This window comes from Schistocerca serialis, chromosome 1, assembly GCF_023864345.2.
Source record: "Schistocerca serialis cubense isolate TAMUIC-IGC-003099 chromosome 1, iqSchSeri2.2, whole genome shotgun sequence".
Lineage (NCBI taxonomy): Eukaryota > Metazoa > Arthropoda > Insecta > Orthoptera > Acrididae > Schistocerca > Schistocerca serialis.
The window spans coordinates 783380585-783403313 of record NC_064638.1 but is presented as its reverse complement, the minus strand read 5'-3'; the positions used below and the strand labels follow the sequence as shown (position 1 = coordinate 783403313).

At 39.3% G+C, this 22729-nt stretch overlaps 1 protein-coding gene across 1 annotated transcript in view; it reads left to right on the top strand.

The window, feature by feature from the left end:
- Positions 1–227: 227 nt before the first annotated feature.
- The window catches only part of LOC126483484 (transcription initiation factor TFIID subunit 4), a 210098-nt gene continuing 187596 nt past the window's right edge, over positions 228–22729 (top strand). The window contains exons 1-2 of the mRNA XM_050106624.1: positions 228–1547; positions 9828–10022. Coding sequence (XP_049962581.1) covers positions 249–1547; positions 9828–10022 — 1494 coding nt within the window. The 5' untranslated portion in view covers positions 228–248. The remainder of the gene's footprint in view (positions 1548–9827; positions 10023–22729) is intronic.

Sequence of the window (22729 nt, the reverse complement as noted above, 5' to 3'; positions counted from 1 at the left end):
TTCTTCAGTGAACTTGTCAATGTACAGGAAAGGAAAGCATTATTTTTATTCTATATGTTAAACAAGATTACTGATCAGTTTCCAGAAAAGAAGGAGTGCGTGCTGATAATCTCGACCGAAAGTTCTAACATCATCTTACGTGTAGTCGTCGATTCTCACCCAATTCGAGCTATAGCTTCTCATTACGCTGACGTGGACAAAGATGTCAATAATGCTACACAGGTTTTGTTTGTCTATATCTGTTTGATATGCGTCGAAAGTCGCACAGTTGTTGTTTGATAGTGTTCGATTTCAACAGAGTAAATTTAGAACCAATTCTTATCGCCAAGCAAGTGGGTTTAAACAAAATAAGCAAGTCTGTAGATGTAAACAGTACGCGAAGTAGCATTCACTTTTTGAGTTACCTGAAGGGCAATGCACTGTGGGTACGAGTTGTGTGGTGCGCATGCGCAGTTCAGTTTACAGTTGGAGCTCGTCAGAAAATGGCGTCGGCTAAGTTCTTGGAGGAAGCACTCAGTACAGACGTCGATGAATCAGCAGTCAGTGCTATTGTGGGAACGTTGGAGACACAGTTAGTGACTACGCAGCCTGCAGTTTCCAGTCAGCAAGGAACATCTGCGTCTGTGAATCAGAATCATATGAACAATACTATTGCTAATGGGGGCACTGTCTCAACACAGAAACACGGTGTTACAAACGGTGGCCCTCCATCTATGAATATTTTGAATGCAGATGCAAATAAAACTATTTCTTCTAGTACGATACAGAGTAGTAATGTTGTTCATTCAAGTGTTGTAAATACTGTCGTGGCTTCTCTTCATGGAGGAGTACCTACAAGTGGATACTTAAACCAAGTAACTTCAAGTGCTAATCAAGGAAATATAACAAATATTAGCAAATCTCACGAACCTGTTAAAGTAGTTTATCCTCCTGGAAGTCAAACGAACACTAGTACTGTCGGTATTAACATAAACAACAGAGTGAATTTCCCAACAACAGCCCTTCCAAATGGTAATCTTGGATTGTCTCCTATTCCGTCTCATACAGTGTTAAATGCAGTCACATCAACAGTCCAGAGTGCAGTGTCACAGTCTCATTCACAGTCTGGAGCAAGTGTTACTGGTAAAATTAGTGGTGTAGTTAGTGTTGACGGGAAACCTGGAACTGCTTTAGTGATAAAAGCTAGTGGAAATAATAATGCAACTCAAGGTACACCAATAAGTGCTAATTTAGTGACAGTCCCAATGACTGTAAATACTACCATGGCCCTGACAGGGTCATATGTAAACACAGCTGTTGGAACTACTACTGGCACTACAACAGGAATGTCAGGTGTGGTGACATTAACAAAACCAGTTACACATTCGGTGGGGACTTCACAGACGTTGGTAGGGAATTCGCCTACTATTTTACCAGCAAATGTTCAAATTTTGAATGTAAATGCAGTTCGATTAGGCACACCTGGTCAGCAAGGACAGAAGAGCATACCACCAAGAGTTGTTATAGGTGCACCACATATGGTTGGTGCTAGACCAGGGCAGCCAGGAGTAAGTATTTCAAATAAATTTGATACTGTCTGCTTTAATTGTGGAACTATAGGAGTGCTGGAATGTTGTGCTACTTGAGTTGTTTATTAGTTATTTACATTGTCGAAATGAAAGATATATTTTGCAGAGTACTGATCATATCTGGCAGTAAAAAGCTTGAGTTATTTAATGGTGTTGTCATTATAGTCATATTACCAAGATTGGTGATTTTATTGAGATTTCCTGAAAAATCACCTCTGTTGTCAAGTTTTGTTTGTATACAGCACTCATTTTGTTGCTTGAGTGAATTAAATTCTAGAGAATGAAGCTAGTTTTTTACAGATACATTGCATAGTGAAATCTGTGATAAGAAGCTGAAACAATCAGTTGTGGTACATTAATTGTTGCCTGTTAGCCATCCACCCAAGGTACCAAATAGGCAATGATTTGTTTATGTTCACATTTTCAACATTTGCTGAAATGATTCTTACTATTTGCTTTGCTTTTATTGTTAGGATAGTTGCAGTGTTTTTTTTCAGTTATTAGATTGTTTCACATCAGTAGCTCTATCTGTAAAAATAAGTTTAGCCACATACGTGCTATACATTGTGGAGTGGAGTGTGTTTATTTTTCTCAAGCAGCATTGCAGCAAAGGTGTGAATTACACAACATCTGCATCATATTGAGATTGTGGTAAATAATGGTTTATTTAAATAACATTGCAAAAGTGGGTCATTTTTTCTTTCAGAATGTTAAATTGTGACTTGCTTTTATGGGCTTTTGAAATGTGGCAAAGTAATGTAGTGTATATTTGTGTTATTGGAGTCATTGTATTTGTATCAATTTCGCATGTTATGACTTAAGAGATGTATAACATGTAACTTGACTGTAGTTGACAAAAAATGGTCAGAGGTGCTGTCGGTTGGTGGTGTCCTTGTCATATTTGCCTTTGTTTATATGCATCGGTGGATGTTTATATTACTTAAAATACAGTAAAATTATTGTCTAAGTAATGAGTTCTCATTTTATTAGAGTATTCAACAATCAAATAGAATTATATGTATAAAGTGAAGCAATTATTCATTTATGCAGGGTCTGCTGATGTAACCATAATCAAGGTAAGGGGTAGGTGGGTGACTTACTTGTGTTCACTGGTAGCTTTGTCTTAGATTATTGTCATACTATGGATCCTGAATAATTCTTACACTTATGACACAAATGCTTATATAGTGATTAAAGATAAGAGATTGGCTTACGTTAGTGGCTCTCCTCCCACCCTCCACCCCATTGTGTTTTATGTAGTTAATATATGTAACGTACACCAATATATTTGTTGGTTATTTGTCTGTCATTTAATACAGCTTTTCTGGATTTGTCACGCTTTTTTCTATTTTATAACAAAAAATGCATTGAATATGGCACAGAGGTATACATCAAACTATGTTACAGATCAGTGTCTCACCGCAACTAAGATTTTGTTTTTTGGGGGTGAGGAATGGTACTATCGTGTTTTAGCTGTGATTCTATCCTATTGTCAGAGTTCTTCATTTTTATATTATTTTGCTGTTGTATCATGTAAATGATGTACTTCTGCAGACCCATGGAAAGACAAGTTAACCTTTGAAAATATTAGGTCAAAGAAATGATTGTAGCTTTGCAAAGTGTGATTAACAGTAATCATTAACTTACTGTAAAACAGTTACTAAACAGTTGGTCATTGCCATTTCCTTCAACATGTTCTGTCATCTGTGTCTAGCTACTGCATTTCCTTCCTGTAGGTCTTCCCACTTCAACAATTTCTTTTTAATTATTTTGGAGTGTGAGAAATAATAGAAATCTATACATATCTGAATTGTTTTATTTAATCTGTTTTGGTAATCTGACTACAGGATCACTTTGCTGATCCTCTATTTACATTGTTGACAGAATTGTACATGGCAGAAACACACACACAAATGGGCCTATGAAGTTCAGCTTTATAATCTGACCAAAATATTTATTGTATTACTTATATTAATATTGTAAATAATTAACATATATTTAATTCGATTCAGAACCAGTTGCATGATGTAGTGATCAGAAATTAGGCCTGTGTTTTCATTAATGTGTGTAATGAACTACATTTTTTTCATAACTATCATTGTGTAAGAATTGTGGTTTGCTTGTGTTGTGCGTTATTTTGATGTACTTGAGAATGGCTCCTGCCTTGTCACTAGGATGAGCTGTGGTAATCCAAATTTTCTAGTGAAACTAGATCCCATGTGTTGGATTGTAAGAATTTCTTAGCTATGGAACTTATCGTAATATTATACTGTAAAATGGGCTAGGTTGGTTGAACGTGCTGATGCCGGTCATTGGGTTTGTCTTGTGAGATAATGAATTTGGTGGTGATGTGCACATACAGTGACAGAACATAATACTGACCAAATTTATTTTTCTTGTGTATTTTTGGTGGTAAGGGGCTGATTTGTATTGGTAGTAAAGATCTAGGTTGAGTTGAAAGATGGCAATTTGGATGTGAGTTGACAGAGCCAGTGAGTGAGCAAATGAAATCTTTGTTATGGTGAGATACTGACCTGTAGCATAGTCCAACATCTAGTTTAGGTTGCAAAGTGACAGTTTGCTTCAGAGGCAGTGAAGCTACTGAATTTAATGTCGTGAAAATAACACACAGTTCTTATTACGTTTATTTCATACCCTCCATTTTGATTATGTCATGGGTCAAAGCGCATGAGTGTAGCATTGACAGGTTTAGTATTTACATGTCCTTATTTTTTCCAAATTTCGTAGGTTGAAACAAATATCAGTGACCAGTGACTTATAAAATGCTGCAGTTACACAATTAACAGTATTGGAGAGTCTTTTCAAAACTGCAGCATGTAGTTCTTTTGGAGTAAATAACAATTAGTTCTTCAGCTGTTGTTGCCTACATTAGTTGATTCAAACAATTTGAAAAGTTTCATCATGTGTAGTAGTTAGTTAATCAGATAAAAACTGTGATGGGTCATTCCATGGCAACTCACGTTACAGAGTGATGTTTATATTATAAGTTTTGGACAATTAACAGAATAAAATTTTTCTATTAAATTTTTTTGGCTTAACGGAGGCGTCCGATCCCACCCGTTGGCTTTGATCCATGATGCAAGGGTTGTGGTGTGTGACGTCACAATGGCGCGGAGCTTAGTTGAGTGTATTGTGTTTATAGTTGTTGTTTTGTTTCAGTTGGTGGTGCCCTCTGGTGTTGTGTTTATGGTTTGTGTGTTATGTGGTGTATTGGGTTCATTTTGATTTTCCTGCTCAATCTGTTAAGGTATTGGTTTTGACTGTACTTACAGAAATTGGTTTCAGTGAGTTAACAGTCAAGTTTTTGTTGTGTTTAAGTTATTGTAGTGCTGTTTGCTGTATGTCACATGTTAATTTGTTTAATTTAATTTGTGGCTGCTTTTGTTAGGTATGGATATGACGGATAAATTTAATAGTGCTTGTTTGCATGCAGAAATGGGGGACAATACGTTGTCCCTCATAAAATTTTTACAACTATTTGGGCTGCTGGCCGAAGTGGTAAAGTGGGACTTGTGTCGTCAGGAAATGCGGTTGGCAAAAGTTCCGCCGTCTCGGACCAGGGACTGCTACATGTTGCAGTGTCGTAGGGACAACTTACGGTGCACCATAAGGTGTGGTACCTGGTTTGAGAGGTCTAGGTTGGGCATGCAAGAGATTGTGTTGATGACATATTATTTTTTTTTTGTGCACATGAGACTGTTGTGAGTGAGAGGACAGTTTTTGACTGGTTTTCGTTTTGTAGGGAAGTTTTTTTTCCGGAATATATGAAGTACAGGGGTAAGTTGGGTGGGCCTGGGATGATGGTGGAGGTTGATGAGTCGCAGTTTGGGAAGAGGAAGTATGGGAGGGGTGAGTCTGGTTGGTTTATGGGTGGGGGGGGGGGTGCGTTGCATCTGGGGGTGGTTTTTTGGAGAGTGTTTTTATAGTTTTGGAGGCGTGCACGAAATGGGAATTGGTGGGATTAATTGAGGTGTGTATAGAGGAGGGCAGCACAATAGTTTCTAATGCTTTTTCACCTTATAGGTGGTTGGGTGAGAGGGGGTATCATCATTCAGTTGTTAACCATAGTTTAGAATTCAAGAATTATGAGACTGGGGAATGTACAAATGCAAATAGAGGGGTTTTGTGGGGTGGTTAGGTCAGTTATTGGGAGGGGAAAGAGGCGCTCTTCTAACCTTCAGTCTCATTTAGATGAGTATTGTTGACGGAAGAGCGTCCCTGGCGACTATTGCATTTTTGTGTATTTTTTTCTAAAGGGCAATTAGTAAAATGTATAGGCCGTAGGTGGTTGGTTAAGGAGGTGTTGTGAGGGTGGGTGGCTCGGGTAGGGGGTGTAGTTTTTGGTAATGTTTGTGGAGGCAGGTGGGTGGGGAGTGGTGGTTGTTTTGTGATTATGTTGTGGAGGATCTATTTTGTTTCAGTTGTTTTTGAGTTGTAGTGTGTGATTGAGATTTGTTTACTTTATGGTTTTTATTTATTGGTGAATCTTTGATTTTTTTGGGGGGGAGAGGGGTGGTAGGTTGTGGGTAGGTTGGGAGTTTCTTTTGGTTGTGTTTGTGTGTGTGTGTGTGTGTGTGTGTGTGTGTGTGTGTGTGTGTGTGTGTGGCTGACGTAGAGTGCAGCGTCGGAATTATTTTGTGGTAAGTGGTCGTTTCCAATTTTGTTTGTCAAGGTGTTGGATTAGTGGTACCGATAGTTACGGCGTTGGTATAATTTTTGGAGTTTTATAATGTGGTATTGACTGTTACAGTTGAGCTATATAGGTGAAGGGAAGTGACAGATTCCAGAGGATATTGTGTGTAGTGGAATTTGGGAATTTTGTGTTGTCGATTTATTTCGTCATTTTGTGTGGTTTGGTATGGTGGTGTGCATTTATATGTGTTTATATTTAGTTTGCCCACACCCAAAAACCTCCATTTCCCATGCTTGTACGGTTTGTTTGATTATAATTTTGGTGCAAGATGTGTGTGTTGGTGTTTCGATCTATTTTCGTGTTTGTTGTCATGTTTACATAATGATGTAATAGGTGCGATATTGCAGTCACAGTGAATGGTAGTTTCCACCATATTGGTGACGTCGTGGGTCAAAGTAGACGGCGGAATCAGACACTTCTGTACTTCAAAACATACTTCATACAGAATGCTCTATAAACTTATATCACAATAATTGTTACATTACTATATTTATAAAACCAAATCTTATAATTATTCTTGGTAACTCACGTTACATTTCCAAGAAATGGCTTTTGTATATGATAAAGAAAATACAAAAGTCTGCTCTGTTTTATGTGAACATTTATTGTAAGTTTTACACATAATACCAGAAGATCTTATAAGTATTTTAACAAAGTTCCAAACATTTAATCTCCAATAAAATAAATATTAAAACATAATGAACAGGTAACTCGCGTTACGACATACGGTAACTCACGTTACATTGTCACAGATCACAGTGAAGCTTGAAATAACCACGGGAATTTACGACACTTGGAGGGTTCACTTTTCTGACAAGCTTGTCTTTAGTGTAGTATAACTCATCTTTAATTTCAGGCCACTTCCAAAAACTTCCCATCTTTCATAATAACATCAACTTTAAACTCACCATTTTCAGTTTTAGAAACATTACCAGGAAAATATGAATTGTCGTATTTTACCACCACCCAGTCATCATCTAGTTGTATATCTAGTGATTTTTCTGTTCTATATGTGTTTTCCTCTGCCGCTGAAGAAGTGGTGTGTCCTACAGCTTCATCATTCTACAGTTCCAAGTGATGAATTTTAGAAATGTTCAAGAAAGGATTGCAGTTCTTGATTAAGGCTGAGAGATGTAGTTTTTTTGCCTCTTTGACTAAAGTCTTCTTCGCCCATAAGAACTTATGTCACATTAGAAGAAGAATTCAACAATGCTTTTACCAAATCTGTTGCATTGTTTACAACACATTTCCTGCTTTTCACACGAGACCAAACTTGGTGTTTGACAGCCTTACCAATTTCATCCGCTGGTCCCTTCCCACGAGAAGTTGCAAAGTACTTCCATGTAATTGTTTTGGCATGACTCTTACTTAAAACTTTTGTAGCCTCTCCAATATATCTGTTTTTAAACTGGGAAGCAGGACCATCTGACCAGATTGTAACTTCTCCAATATTTTTTGGTAGTTTTTCAAGAAGTCTATCAACATAGGGAATGACAGTGTTATTTGCATGGTCAAGATTACCAGATAGCAAGACATAGGGGTGAGAAGCACCTGAATGCCAAATCATGGCAGTAAAAATACTAATTTGATTCTGCTGCCATTGTGTACTTTGAATTTCATCTTGACTTATACATGTAAAATTTTCATAAAAATCGATTTGCATCATGGCAGTTAGCATCGCAGAAGGCAGTGATTCCTTATCACTCTGATAGTTCTTTGATTGTTCTCTCTTAAAGTAGCAGTGCTCTAAAAATTTCAGTCCTATGGTAAGAATATGATCAAATAAGATTCTATAATGTACCTTCTTCTACTTTCAAAATTCTGCCATCACCCTCCTGCCACACATACCATTTCATGCCGTACTCTTGTACACCAGTACATAAATCAAGAAGTTTAACTGCCAATAAATCTTTATATTTCATGCACTTTCCCAACCAACAATCGGCTGTAGGCTCTGCACATAGAAAAAATTCTGGCCGGTTACTGGTGTACTTAGGTATTTGAGGTACTATGCTATGAAGAGAGTTAATAGCACAAATGAAATTCTCATGATATCTGCAGACACACACATTGTGTGGAAGTTTATTGGCAAGCATGACATGTTTAGGTCTTAATTCTGCGAATTTACTTTTGCCAATCACTTTGCAATTTTCTTCACAAAACATTGCATGGGCTTCTTTCGAAGAGAACATCAAGTGTCGTACTTGCAACTTACTCTTACCTTTCTCACGTTTTACAGTCACAACATCTTTGCGTCCAAGGGCCTTTCTGCTAATGTCATCCCTTTCATAGAATTTGCTCACACTTAATATTTCATCGCTTATTTTTTGTTTAGAGATTCTTCCTACTTCTAAAAGTTCAACAGATGTATGATACAACCTTCTAATAACAAATTTTTGTTTTCTGGGTGATGCTGGAAGTACACATTTCACTTTTGATATATCTTTTCCCAATGAAGACCTATTTTTGTATGGTGGAGAGGCAGAACTATTTGGTGTAGTTGAAGATAATTCCTTTAGCCACTTCCTGCACTTGGCAACTCTTTCTCTAACATTCTGTTTCCTGTCTGCAGCAATCCTTTCTTGTTCTCTTTTACTCAAACATTTTTCCAGTTACTTCTTCTTTTTCCTGAATTTTTTCATAGTTTCCTTGTGTTTGATTTTATACTCTTCATATCTGCCTTCATCTTTCAATTTCTGCCTTCTTCTTCTTCTCATCTTTTCAGCTGCACTTAAAGGCATTCTGCAAAATTGCAAATTTTTTTAAAGTAGAAATAGCTGTACCCTATGGGATGTTATGTCGCATATGGAGATAAATATACATTAAATATGTTGTTAGTTGTGTTGTATGTAATTCAGACCCAATTGGACTGCTCAAAATTATAACTAACCCTACAAAAATTATGGTAACACATGTTACATAAATATTGGTAACTCACATTAGGCTATGTGATTTAAATATCCTATTCCAGGAAATTATATAAATGTTTTTGTATTTATCATGCTTAAATTGTTTGCTTCTAAAAATATATCAAAAAGAAGAAGAAGTTATGAACTTTAAAGCGATTACAAACCATAAAGAATTATTATAAATTTCATGATTTTTTACTTACCTTGAAATTGTACAGATCTTCTGCGTGAACAGACTCAACAATATAGTCTTCAAAACAATGGTTCCCACAAGTAAACAATAGGTTATGGAAGGAAAAATCAATCTTGCCAACAAAATTCGATGCCCAGCCTACATATGTAATGGGGGAAAATATTCCCACAGAAAAATTAATTTTTTGATAATAATTCCTCGTTTACATGGAATGACCCTGATGGTGCAAAGTATTTGTGGAAGACATACAGATAAAGAATACAGAATTCTCAGTCCTTGGCATTTCATTACATTGACAGCAGCAAATTGGGATATGACCCTGTGTGTCAGAATTTAAAATTATGTATGAACATTTTGTGGCGTCTCTATCACATCTGATTTCCACTTTACATAATCTAATCTCTTATTCTTTTTTGTGTTTGTTTTCACTTGAAAACTTGTAGCAGATTACACTACAAACACTACAAGGCTTGCAACCTGGTACGCAAGGTCATCTATTGCTGAAGACTGAAAATGGCCAATATCAATTACTGCGGATGGGGCCTGTACCGACAACGCATAGTTCGACTGTTACTCCAAACAGTGGCACTGCTACGATACCAAGTGGCAGTACCTTCAGGATTCAGTCAGTTCCAGCGGTAAGTTTCATATTATATTTACTGTCATCTTATAATTTTTATTGTTGCTGAAATTGGTTTTGTAATTCAGCTTCAGATTATTAATGTGCAGACAGCTGAACAAGTATGATTGTCATTCCACTGTTAATTTTATTTTTTTTATTTTACTATGTACCACAAGTATAGTTGGAAGGTTCTGGTAGAATGTAAATAATTTAGGAGTAAAGGAGACCACTCAGTGAATAGCAGGAGCATTGAGTCTTCAAGCAGCGTAACGTAGGCAGCCAGCCAGTTGGTTGGCAAGGAATGTGGAGGGAAGGGTGGCTAGTACACGGACAAGGTATGTGATGCATGGATGCTGGAGCCGGTGAGGAGCGGTGCACGATGACGGTGATGTGAAGATGTCACTTGAGAGGGGGTCATAGGACAGAACAAAGGGAAATTATGTGGGGATAGTGGGTTAATGGAGGTTGATGCAAGGAAGGTTACAGGAGCTGAGGATGTGTTGCAAGGATAACTCTCATCTACACAGTTCAGAAGATGGTGGAGGGAGGAATTCAGGTGGCCCGGGTTGTGAAGCAGCCATTGGAATCCAGCATGATCTGCTCAGCTGAAAGTTGTGCCACTGTGTAGTGAACTGACCCATGTGTAAGGCCTGCAAAAGCCATCCACCCAGCACTTTCTACTCCAGTCCTTTCATAAACTTAACATACACCGTCAGAGTCAGGGCCACCTGTGAAAGCAGTCACTTCATATACCAACTCTGCTTCAGTCACTGCAAAGCCTTTTATGTTGGTGTGACAATCAACTAGTTGCCTGCCAGAATGAATGGCCACTTCCAAACTGTGGCCAAGAAGAAAGTTGACCATCTGGTGGCACAACATGCACGTGAGGACAACATGCTGAATTTCAGTGGCTGCTTCACAACAGGGCCATCTGGATCCTTTCCTCCAGCATCACCAGCGTTTCTGAACTATGCAGATGGCAATTATCCTTGCAACTTTTCATTTGCTTCCATAACCATCCTGGCCTCAATATCCATTAACACACCGTTCCCACATCCTTCACTGAGCAATTTCCCCTTCCTCTGTCCTGTTACCCCTTTCCAGTGCACTGCTTCTCATCGGCTCCAGCAGCCATGCATCACATATCTAGCCTGTGCACCTGCCACCCCACCCTCCTGCATTCCTAGCCAGCTAACAGTCTTGACTTCCTGTGAGCCCATAGCGAACCATGCTCGACTACTCTTCCTCCCTTCCATTTCTCTCTCCCTCTACCTACCCCACCTGACAAACCCCCACCCAATCCATATACCGAACTGCAATTACGGTATTGTGTGTCCAGCCAGCACTATGTAGGGACACATGCACGTGTGTGTGTGTGTGTGTGTGTGTGTGTGTGTGTAAAAAATAGATCCTAGTTTCAGGTGGGCTCAAAAACTAATCTTTGAATTTTTTGTTTGTTTGTTAGTCACTAAGCCATCTTGCTCATTACGTATACCAATGGAGGATGCATTTTGTGTAAGAGTATCTTATTTATCTTTGTGGGAAAAATTTTATTTTATTTTACGATATTTTATGTTCATGAGACTTTGTTGAGGATATCAACATGACACATACAACACAGATTTTATCATTGTTGTGTGAACTTGTTCTAAGTTCTTCATCACATTCATATGTAAAATATTGATTTTACTTAAATTGAAAAATATTTGCCTGAAACAGATATCTGTCGGTATTGCCGTAGGTTGAAGGGTTTTTCTTTCAAGGTATTTAGTCACCTTCCAGTGCTTCTCTTTGACTCGGCTGTCCCAATCATAAATGGTACACAATTGTTGACCAAGTAATATGCCATCTATTTTAAATTTGAAGATAATGTCCATGAATATTTTTCATAGTTCTCATATTTTGTGTGCCTCATCGTGGTAATAGGTATTGACCCCAACAAATTTCCAATACCTAAACATACACCTTTCAGTCTACATTTTGACAAGTGGAAAGCGTTTCTGAAGAAGAGAAATTTGTTAACATCCAGTATAGATTTAAGTGTCAGGAAGTCATTTCTGAAAGTATTTGTATGGAGTGTAGCCATGTATGGAAGTGAAACATGGACGATAAATAGTTTGGACAAGAAGAGAATAGAAGCTTTCGAAATGTGGTGCTACAGAAGAATGCTGAAGATTAGATGGGTAGATCACATAACTAATGAGGAAGTATTGAATAGGATTGGGGAGAAGAGAAGTTTGTGGCACAACTTGACCAGAAGAAGGGATCGGTTGGTAGGACATGTTCTGAGGCATCAAGGGATCACCAATTTAGTATTGGAGGGCAGCGTGGAGGGTAAAAATCGTAGAGGGAGACCAAGAGATGAATACACTAAGCAGATTCAGAAGGATGTAGGTTGCAGTAGGTACTGGGAGATGAAAAAGCTTGCACAGGATAGAGTAGCATGGAGAGCTGCATCAAACCAGTCTCAGGACTGAAGACCACAACAACAACATAAACAACCTCCACTGACTTAGGACCTAAGTGATGTTACAGAAGTTCAATAAACCCCTTAATAACAGAACAAGAAAAACCATATGGTCTTCTCCTTTAAAGAGTTTTATTAATTCCTTTTCTCTGTTCCTGTACCAAGAGAATGATACTCCATGAAGTAAAGGATTTTTTTTTCATCCCAGTCTTAACCCAAGAAGTTTGGTAGCATCTTTTTTCAGATTCAGGTTACAATTTAAATCATTTAGTTTGTTTCGATTAAATAATTCTGGTGCAGAATCTTCCTTCGGCTTGTAATCATCATCACATCACGTTTTTTGATTTGCTTTCATGTCGCCCAAGAATGGGTGGTGGAATTGGAATGGGAATAGATTCACCATGCGTAACAGGTTGTAAGGTTGAAGAAATGATGGAATATTTTATATTCTTACTTTTTGTATTATGACCCTCAACCTTAACAATACAAAAATAGCAAGTCATGTTTCCCTCCAAACCATGGACATTGCAAAAAGCATTGATTTCCTCTTCCCATTTTTCCACTGTCTCAGTCTCTCTCTCCTACTTGCAATAAAATTTCTTGCTGTGAAACTTAGGTTCAAATGCAGCTACATCTTTTGGAAGCTATGAACTTGAAGCATATGCTGTACAAAGAAATGATGTTGGGGCAACAATGCCACCACAGCCCAGTAAGGCAGCATCTTCAGAAACAGTGATGATTGCTACAGCACAACCACAGCGGGAAACAGTAATGGATCTACCTGCTGGTTTCAGCAATTCACCCACTCAATTATTGCAGTTATGAGCACTCTCATTCATCCATACATATTTTGCAATAATGGAAAAAATATTTCAACAACGGATAGTAGACAACAGTCTTGAGAAGTTTGCTTCGGTGATAACTAACCTGAACAACCAGACCTCGGCGTTAATATCAGACGTTTGTGTGGCCTACTTTGAAAAGATACATTCCTGTATTCCTTGTCAGCAAAGTAATGTAGACCAACATGTACATGCTGATATTGGAAATTTTGAAGGTACCTCTGCTAGATTCACACATGTTAATATGCACCTCATTAGATCTCTACCACAGTCAGAAAATTAAGGTATTTATCTACAGCCATAGGAAGGTGTACAAGGTGGGCAGAGGCAATTCCGATACACTATATAACAGCTGAAACTACAGTGAAGACATTTCTGTGTAAGTGAGTGGTTGCACGTTTCGCATGCTACTGTCACATTATATGACTGATCAAGGACGTTACTTTTTGTCCACACTGTTCCTATAGCTGGCCAAAATTTGCGGTTTCCAATGCCGCCACATGTGTACCTATCACCCTGCCAGTAATGGTATGATGGAACGGCAGCACAGAATGCTGAAAGCAGCATCGATGTGTCATCAAGAGAGGTGGATGGAAGTGTTACCATTAGTATTGATAGGGCTGCAAACAGATCACAAACCTGACATTGGTACGTCAGTGACTGAGATGGTTTACAGTGATCTGCTACTGATTCTGGAAGACTATTTAGTATCTGTCTCACTGCCAAAGTCAGAGGACCTCATGCAGTGTGTGCAGCAGCTAAAATGTGACTGCATGAATGTATGTGTTGCACACTGCCTTCACGCCATGGCACCCATACACTATGACTTGCATGGTTGCTCTCATGTAATGTTAAGAACAGACTTGACCAAGTTGTCCTTACAGCCGCCTTATACTGGCTCTTTTGAGGTGCTGGATAGAGAAAAGTACAACATGGCCATATCATACAATGACCTTTCAACGAAAGTCTCGATTGAACATTTTAATCCAGCGTGGGTTTTACTCACACCAATCTCGGGTGCTTTACCTGTGTGTCAAGACACAGCGAACGCAGAACAAACTGAAAGGACGTCTGGTGCCAGTGCCACAACTGACAGATGCGTCACCACCACAAACAATCCCGTCACCGCTCCCAAGACATCAGACGCACACAAGAACTGGCCATTGAATTAAAGTATCAATACATCCCAGGGACTCCACATTTTAAGAGAGGGGAGGGGGCACCTGTGTGGCAGTATTTTTTCCATGCAGCTGTGTGAAATGATGTTGGAGGGTGCAAGGTGTTTCTTTGATGAACACTGTTTTTTATCTTTTCTGTCGTGTTAAGTAATTTCTGAGTGTGTGTTGATTCTTCTTAGCATTAAGTAATTTTGGCAAGATTGGAACAAATAGAGTTTTATTCATTCATTATATGCTGCAAGTGTTCTATTTGTGTGGTGTAGATCCATGTCCCCAAACGATTAAGATCTGAAATCAGCACAATAAAGTACTTCAAGAACAGCGGAAGTTACACAAACACCAAAAATCATGTTTTGTAATATTATTAATCTAATATAACTAATGGAATACGTAAATTGCTATCAACAGTTTACTCCTTGTTTTTTCCCCATGAGTGTTGTGCATTTGTAAATGTGTTGATTGACTGGTATTTATTTTGTACATTCAGACCAAAAAGTGAGTGTTACAGCCCTTCTTTGGATCTGACGAAATCAGGTGATTCTCAGAAAAAAAAGAGACAGAAAAACACATTCCCAGATTATGCTCTTTGTGGACAAGACAAATTGTTCATATATAAGGAACATGGACACAGCAAAAGAAACTGGAATGATTCTAGAAAAAGCATGTGAAGACTGTATCCTTATGTAGAGTGGGATTGTGTAGAACATTAATCACAACCAAATGAGATAAATGCAAGTTCATAGACAACTATAGTGATAAAGTCATAATGAATGCATTTTAGTTAAATGAAATAAAGTTTCCAGTGAGTGAAGAGCGGATAGGAAACTAATCATTATCAACCTATGATTGTGACACTTGAAAACAGTGATGCAGGTGTTACCAGAGATTGTCTTAAAGTAAAACTACAATGAGATGTCAAACCTGAAGAAGCAAGTGGCGATAAAGAATGATTCTTACAACTAAATGAAAATTTCATACAAAAGTATTATTAAATGCTGCAAATGTAATGAACCTAATCAATCGCTAAATATTGATTGAGCAAGAACTAAAAAGGAGAAAACTCCTCAGAAATAATCATAAAGGTAACGTAACTATAACATTCTCATAAAAGGGTGATGTGGTACATAGATTCTTGTGCCTTGACTCACATCACAAACAATGGAGGGAAGATTCATAATGCCAAGCCATGCAACAGTCCTGGTCAGTGTGAGAGATAATGGCTGTGACTGAACGATTAAAGTACTCTGTAGTAAAGCAGCTTCGTAAAAAGGGAGAGAGGGATAATGAAGACAATTTTAGACCTATTTCTACACCATCAGTGTTTGCTAAAGTTATTGAAAAGGCTGTGTATGTAAGGATAATTGATCATTTTATATCACATGATTTGCTATCAAATTTACAGTTCGGCTTTAGAAATCGTTCAACAACTGAAAATGCTATATTCTCTTTTCTCTGTGAGGTATTGGATGGGTTAAACAAAAGGTTTCAAACACTAGGCATATTTTTTGATTTAACTAAGGCATTTGATTGTGTTGATCACAAAATATTGCTCCAGAAGTTGGACCATTATGTAATACAAGGAGTAGCTCACAATTGGTTCACCTCTTACTTTAGCAACAGACAGCAAAAGGTCATTATTCACAATGTTGAGAATGGCTGAGATGTGGGGTCTGAGTGGGGTACAGTCAAGTGGGCAGTGCCCCAGGGATCAGTGTAGGGGCCACTCCTGTTCCTTACTTATATAAATGATATGCCCTCTAGTATTATGCGTAACTCTAAAATATTTCTGTTTGCTGATAACACTAGCTTGATAGTAAGGGATATTGTGTGCAACATTGGCTCGGTTTCAAATGACCTAAGTTCATGGCTTGTAGGAAATAAAGCTAATGCTACATCACACTAAGACTCAGTTTTTATAGTTTCTAACACACAACTCAACAAAAACTGATGTTTTAATTTCACAGAATGGGCATATGACCAGTGAAGCTGACCAATTCAAATTTCTAGGTGTACAGATAGATTGTAAACTGTCGTGGAAAGCCCACATTCAGGACCTAGTTCAAAGACTTAATGCTGCCATTTTTATATTCCAACGGTATCTGAAGTGAGTGATCGTTCGACCTGAAAATTAGTCTACTTTGCTTATTTTCATTCGCTTATGTTGTATGGTATTATATTTTGGACTAACTCTTCCCATTCTAAAAGGATATTTTTGGCTCAGAAATGGGCGGTTCGGGCAATAAGTGGTGTAAGTTCACGAACCTCTTGTCGACTCCTGTTCACGAGTCTGGGTCTTTTGACATTGGCCTCTCAATATGTATACAGGGTGTCCCATTTATCTTGACCACCCTAAATAACAGTTTGTCCAGATGCAAATTACAAAATGTTTCAAGCAAATGTTCTTTAGCCGTCAGGGGGACATCAATCAGCATGATTGCCTTCATTGCAGCTTTGGTTTTAAAAAGATATGAACAGCAGTATGACTTTTTTAAATGGCACCCTTTATTTTTTATTCGGTAATTCATTTCCTCTCCTAAAGGCCTGTTCAAAAATGTATCACAGTGTAACATTCACTGAAACACAACATTATTAATTACATAACACAACATTGACGTTGATGCTCCCAGCGCTTAGTGGAGGTACTTGGGGTAATGGAACATATCCAAATGCTGATGTTGACAGAGAACAAATGTAAACATTGGTAGAATGCACACGCGTCATTCCGTCAACCATCATCAGTTGAAGAGTTGTGTGAGTAGAATGTACATCAACGAAGAGAGGTAGAAATGCTACTCATCTATGGGGAATGTAAGTCAGCAGAACAGTAATTGAATTACTGTTTTCTTATGTACAGGTATATTTAGTACAGTAGTTTAGTCCTTTAAAATACTGTTATGTAGTGTAGGCTTACAGTAAAGGCTGTCCTTCCTACAATCTGCATCGACATAATGTTTCTTTTATTTTGTTGTTGAAGGTAGGCGAAATGCTAACTTCCCATCGGATGTTTTCTCGTCTTGTTGCAATGTTTCAGGAAGTTTCAACCCACGCAACCCAATCACCGTAGCACTCGCACAGACAAAGCTGCCGAAGTTACTGTTCTTGCTTCCTTTGCTATGAATACACATGTGAGCACACAACAGCTTGAACACGAGATTGGCATTCTTAAAACCGGTGTACATAGTATTCTTACGCATCACTGGTTCCATCCTTGCCATGGACACCTGCATTGAGAATTGGATAGGAATGATTTCCAGAATCGTATACAGTTCTGTCAGTGGGCACAGCAGCAAATCCTCACCAACCCGAACTTCTTCTCCAGTGTTCTATTTACTGATGAATGTCCCTTCTCAAACAAAGGACAGGTAAATACAAGGAACATGCATTATTTGTCCAGCGACAACCCACGATGGCTTAGACAGGTGGAATGTCAGTGACAATGAAGAGTTAACGTTTGGTGTGGGATGCTTGGTACTACAATTATTGGCCCTTATTTCATCAATGATAGTCTAAACGGCGCAGTATATGCGGACTTCCTCACACAATTCTTCCTCCTCTTCTGGATGAAGTGCCGCTAAGAACCAGAACGCTTATGTGGTATCAACAGGATGGATGTCCAGCACGTAATGCCTTGCTTGCACGTCTTGTTCTGAACCGAAGGTATCCTGCCAGATGGATTGGTCGAGGAGGAACAGTTACTTGGCCTGCTAGGTCTCCTGATTTAGATCCTCGGGACTTTTTTCTTTGGGAATGCATTAAAGACATTGTCTATTGTGATATTCCAACAACTCCAGAGGACATGCAGGAACATATCGTGCTTGCTTGTAATTCTCTTCAGCAGGCAACACTGGAAGCAGTGAAAAATTATTTCATTCAACGAGTGCATGAGTGCACCAGTGTATCTGTGTCCAGGGTCACCACTTTGAGCACCTTTGAATAATCTACTCCTGGGCAATGGTACAGGAGAGTCAGTCAATTTTGTGTTATGTTTTTACTGACAACTCCAGCAAGTGGACGAGTTTGTGATCCCGGGCTCAAAGTCAATGTTGTGTTATGTAATTGGTAATGTTGTGTTCCAGTGAATAGTACACTGTGATAAATTTTTGAATAGGTCTTTAGGAGAGGAAATGAATTACTGAATAAAAAATACAGGGTGCCATTTAAAAAAGTCATACCGCTGTTCATATCTTTGTGAAAAACAAAGTTACAACAAAGGCAATCATGCTGATTGATGTCCCCCTGATGGCTGAAGAACATTTGCTTGAAACATTTTGTAATTTGCATCTGGACAAACAGTTGTTTAGGGTGGTCAAGATAAATGTGACACCCTGTACATTCCTTACTGTCATTTCTTAGTAACAACATTAGCCATTCCCAAGAATAAGCAGTTTTCACTCAGCTAATACTCGGCAGACATCAAATCTGCATTTGGATTGGACTTCCTTAACTCTTGTGCAGGAAAGTGTGCAGTATACTGCTGCATCCATTTCCAATAAGGTACCATTCAGTTAAAAAATCTCAGCGGTTATCCACGCACTTTCAAATCGAAACTAAAGAGTTTCCTCACGGGTCACTCCTTCTATTCTGTCGAGGAATTCCTTGAAAAATTAAGCTGACTCTTGTTGTATTGTTGATTGCATTGATCGCATTTACTTAAACTTACGGATTGACGTTTTTTTGGGTCATGAACATTTTATTTTTATCTGTTATTACTTTTATGATATTGGAGATTTGCTCCTCAGTTTGGTCTTACGGAACGTGGTGTGTGTGTGTGTGTGTGTGTGGGGGGGGGGGGGGGGGGGGGGAGAGAGAGAGAGAGAGAGAGAGAGAGAGAGAGAGAGAGAGAGAGAGAGAGAGAGAGAGAGAGAATAACAGGCACAGTGGGAAGACTTTTGACCAAAGTTCTCATCAGGAAAGAAAGACATGTATTCACATAAACAAGCACAGCTCACTCACATGACCTTTATCTCTGGCTGCTCAGGTTTGCATTGCAAAACCACATCACAAGAAGTGGGATAAGAAGTCACAGAAGTTGACATTCAAGCACTACTGCTGCGCAGCTGAATGCTGTCAATTCATAGATAAGGAGACTTACCAAGTAACTGTCAGCAGAAATGTGAATATCCTGGAGGATGAGAATTTTCCAAGCTCAAAGATAAAACAACCTAATCTTACCAATGATTAGGATTGGGACAAGAAGCAGTTCTTTCTAACATCAGTACTTTCATAGTGAAGGAGTAGTTAAGTCATTAGACTGTGAGTTTGAGCCCTTTGATAACTTTGAGGCTGGAACACTGAAGCTCAAGCTGAGGAACATATTTTGAAAGAGATAACACCTCCAGGGTCAAGCAGAGAAACAAAATCCGAGGAGTGGCCTGGACATGTGACACATTTGAGAAGTATTTTGAATCTCAAAAAAATTCTTTGAACAGATTTTTTGAGATAATACTTACAACCAGTGAGCCAGTGCCTAGGCATGGAAATTACACAAAATCATGAAAAAGGAAAAATTTGAAACCTTCCAGGAATCCTGTGTAAGAAATGTTCTGCGTTCCGAAGAAATGTGAGATGAGTGAAACCAAGCCGGTTTCAACACCACTCGAACTCTGTTTGAACTTGAGGTACTCAAACCAATTCACATCAGTGCACCTTAGCACAAGGCAATATGAAGTTATCTACATCTATCTGATATCTCCATACCTGACATGTTTTGCTATTAATCTCCTTAGCTGATGTAATCACTATTTTAATTCTTTGACTTACTAATATTTTTTCCAATAGTCAACCCTATATTTACCACTTAAGTTTACGAAAAAGCAGCATATTTTGTCTTACACAATTTTCTCAGTATTATATAATTTTTTTGAGAAGAATTCTGTGTAAGTCTTACTTTAGTATTTTCTGAAGTGATAGGAGCGAAGATGATACTGCCCTCAGGGGCTCAGCATTCGTTTGTTGAGTACAGGCTTGGTGACCCCAGTATTCTTGAGCTGGGAACTGGTAAGTGCCACCAGTCCCCTGCCACTGTAAGCTCTGGACTTGCTTCAGCGACCATTATGTGGTGTGACAGTGGGACATTGTGTGTCATAGGGAATGGGGATCTTGGCTTGACCATCTGGTTCATGGCGATGGTAGAAACATCTATTTATAAAACCTCTCAATCTTAAGGTTTGCTACATGCTGGTGGGATGCTTGGCTGTTGAAGTGGAACAGTCATTAGTGGGCAACTTCTGGGGAACCTACCTCACCACAGTTGTATAAGGCTTACCTAGGCATATGGGGTTCTGTCTAGGTGACTTTTATGGATCCTCCGGAGTTTTCTCTTTCTCTTCCCAGCGGAATGGGTGGGCCGCTGGTAGGTGTCAACATCCAGTCAATGAAGAGGACTTGGATAGCCAGTCTTCCTGATTCTGGACTTCTGCAGAGTGGTGGTATTTGTAGTAACAGAACATATGCTGCTGGCCAGAAAGTGTTTTTCATAGTCAAGTTGAAAGAAGGTAATTTTGAAAAGGTTTTGCCCTTCTGTATTCAAAAGGGCCTAAATGGAATCTGTGCTCTTTAAAGTCAGTCAAGCACTTGTGAAATGGGACATCGTTAGTGGAAACTTCTAATTCCTAGCAAGCAGTTAACCTCCAAAAAGCTAGAAGTATTGGGGAGTTTGCAATAGAGACAGAATTGTGCAACACCTTGAATTACAGCAAAGTTGTTGTGACTTCCAGGGATCTCTTTGTCATCCCCAGAGAAGAACTGAAAGATGAATGGGCCCATGAAGGCATTGTTGATGCAAAAAGTATAACAGAAATGGTGGATGGTGATCTAGTAAAATTGGACTCAACAGCACAAAACTTTCAGAGCGTGTCAAGGGAGGTTTCCTTTGCCTCAGTGCATGGCCTTATTTCCCGAACCAGATGTGCTGTTTTAAGTGCCAGTGCTTTTGGCACACTACTATCAGGCATAAGGGAGAAGCCACTTGTGCCAAATGTGAGAGGGTTGTCCAGGAAGAAGTTGACTGTTCGTCTCCTGTGAAGTGTGTCAACTGCTCTGGAGATCACCCTATATGGAATGGGGTCTGCAGTGTCTTTCTTGAAGAAGAGAAGATACAGAAAATAAAAACCACTAAACACAACTCGTATGGAGAGGGCAAAAAGATCTAAAAGGCCATGCAGCCCCCAACACTCGCTGCCTCCTTTGTGTCTGTTCTTCAACAGCCAGTCCCTAAAACTGATGCTGCAACACAAATGGAGGTTGCCAGTGTCAGCACTAGTACCTGTGTCTGCCAATGCACTTGTTCTGCTACAGTTCTGTAGAAGTCCATACTTTCATCCAGGACTTTGGACAAGGCTATGGTTGCTGCTGTTATGTAGCTCCCTGCCCCTCCAAAGGTTCAGGCTGGTCCACCGTCTGGTGCTGTTATTACCATAGCCACGCTTGTGGCCCAAAAGCCTACAGGACGAACAATCTGAGACAAAGTGTCAATCACTGACTGAGCCAGGAAGTCAACTGTCCGATGATGGTGAACTAACCCTCTGTGACGTATCTTTTGATTGTACATAAGAGCTAATGAACCTTGTTGGCTGTGACAATCATCTCACCTCGAAACTGAACCTTCTAATACGGTAGCTTCCCCTCCCAGGCGGAAAGACAAGGTGAAAGTGCAACCCCCGTGGTAAATGCCTCCCATCCTCCAGTGGAATGTTAATGGGTTTAGGCTGAATGTGGAGGAACTGAAGATCCTAGCACAGAAACACCCACTGTGCATGTGTTAGCAGGAAATGCATTTTGAAGTGTCCAATGTCCCTGTCCTAAGGTGCTACACAGTCTATTGCAAGGATGGCCTGAGCGGACCAAGGGAGTGGTTATTGTGCTTGTAAATAACACACACCACTCCTCTGCTCTCCTCCTGGCTACTGACCTGCAAGCAGTTGCAGTTGAAATTCGCATGTGTTGGAGGACTGCAATTTGCTCTTTGTATTTACCTCTGATGCAGTAGACTCTGAGGCTCTCACAGATCTTGTGGAACAACTCCCCCACCCATTTCTGCTCTTGGGAGACTTCAATGCCCATAATGTCTTGTGGGACTCAACCTCCACTTGCCCTTGGGGTCAGGTTTTTAAGGGCCTCATGGCATCCCACGAGCTGTGCATCCTAAACAGCGGTACTTCCACTCATTTTTGTGCTACTACTGGGTCATTCTCAGCCAATGACCTTTCTCTCTGCTCTCCAGGCTTTGCAGACTCTG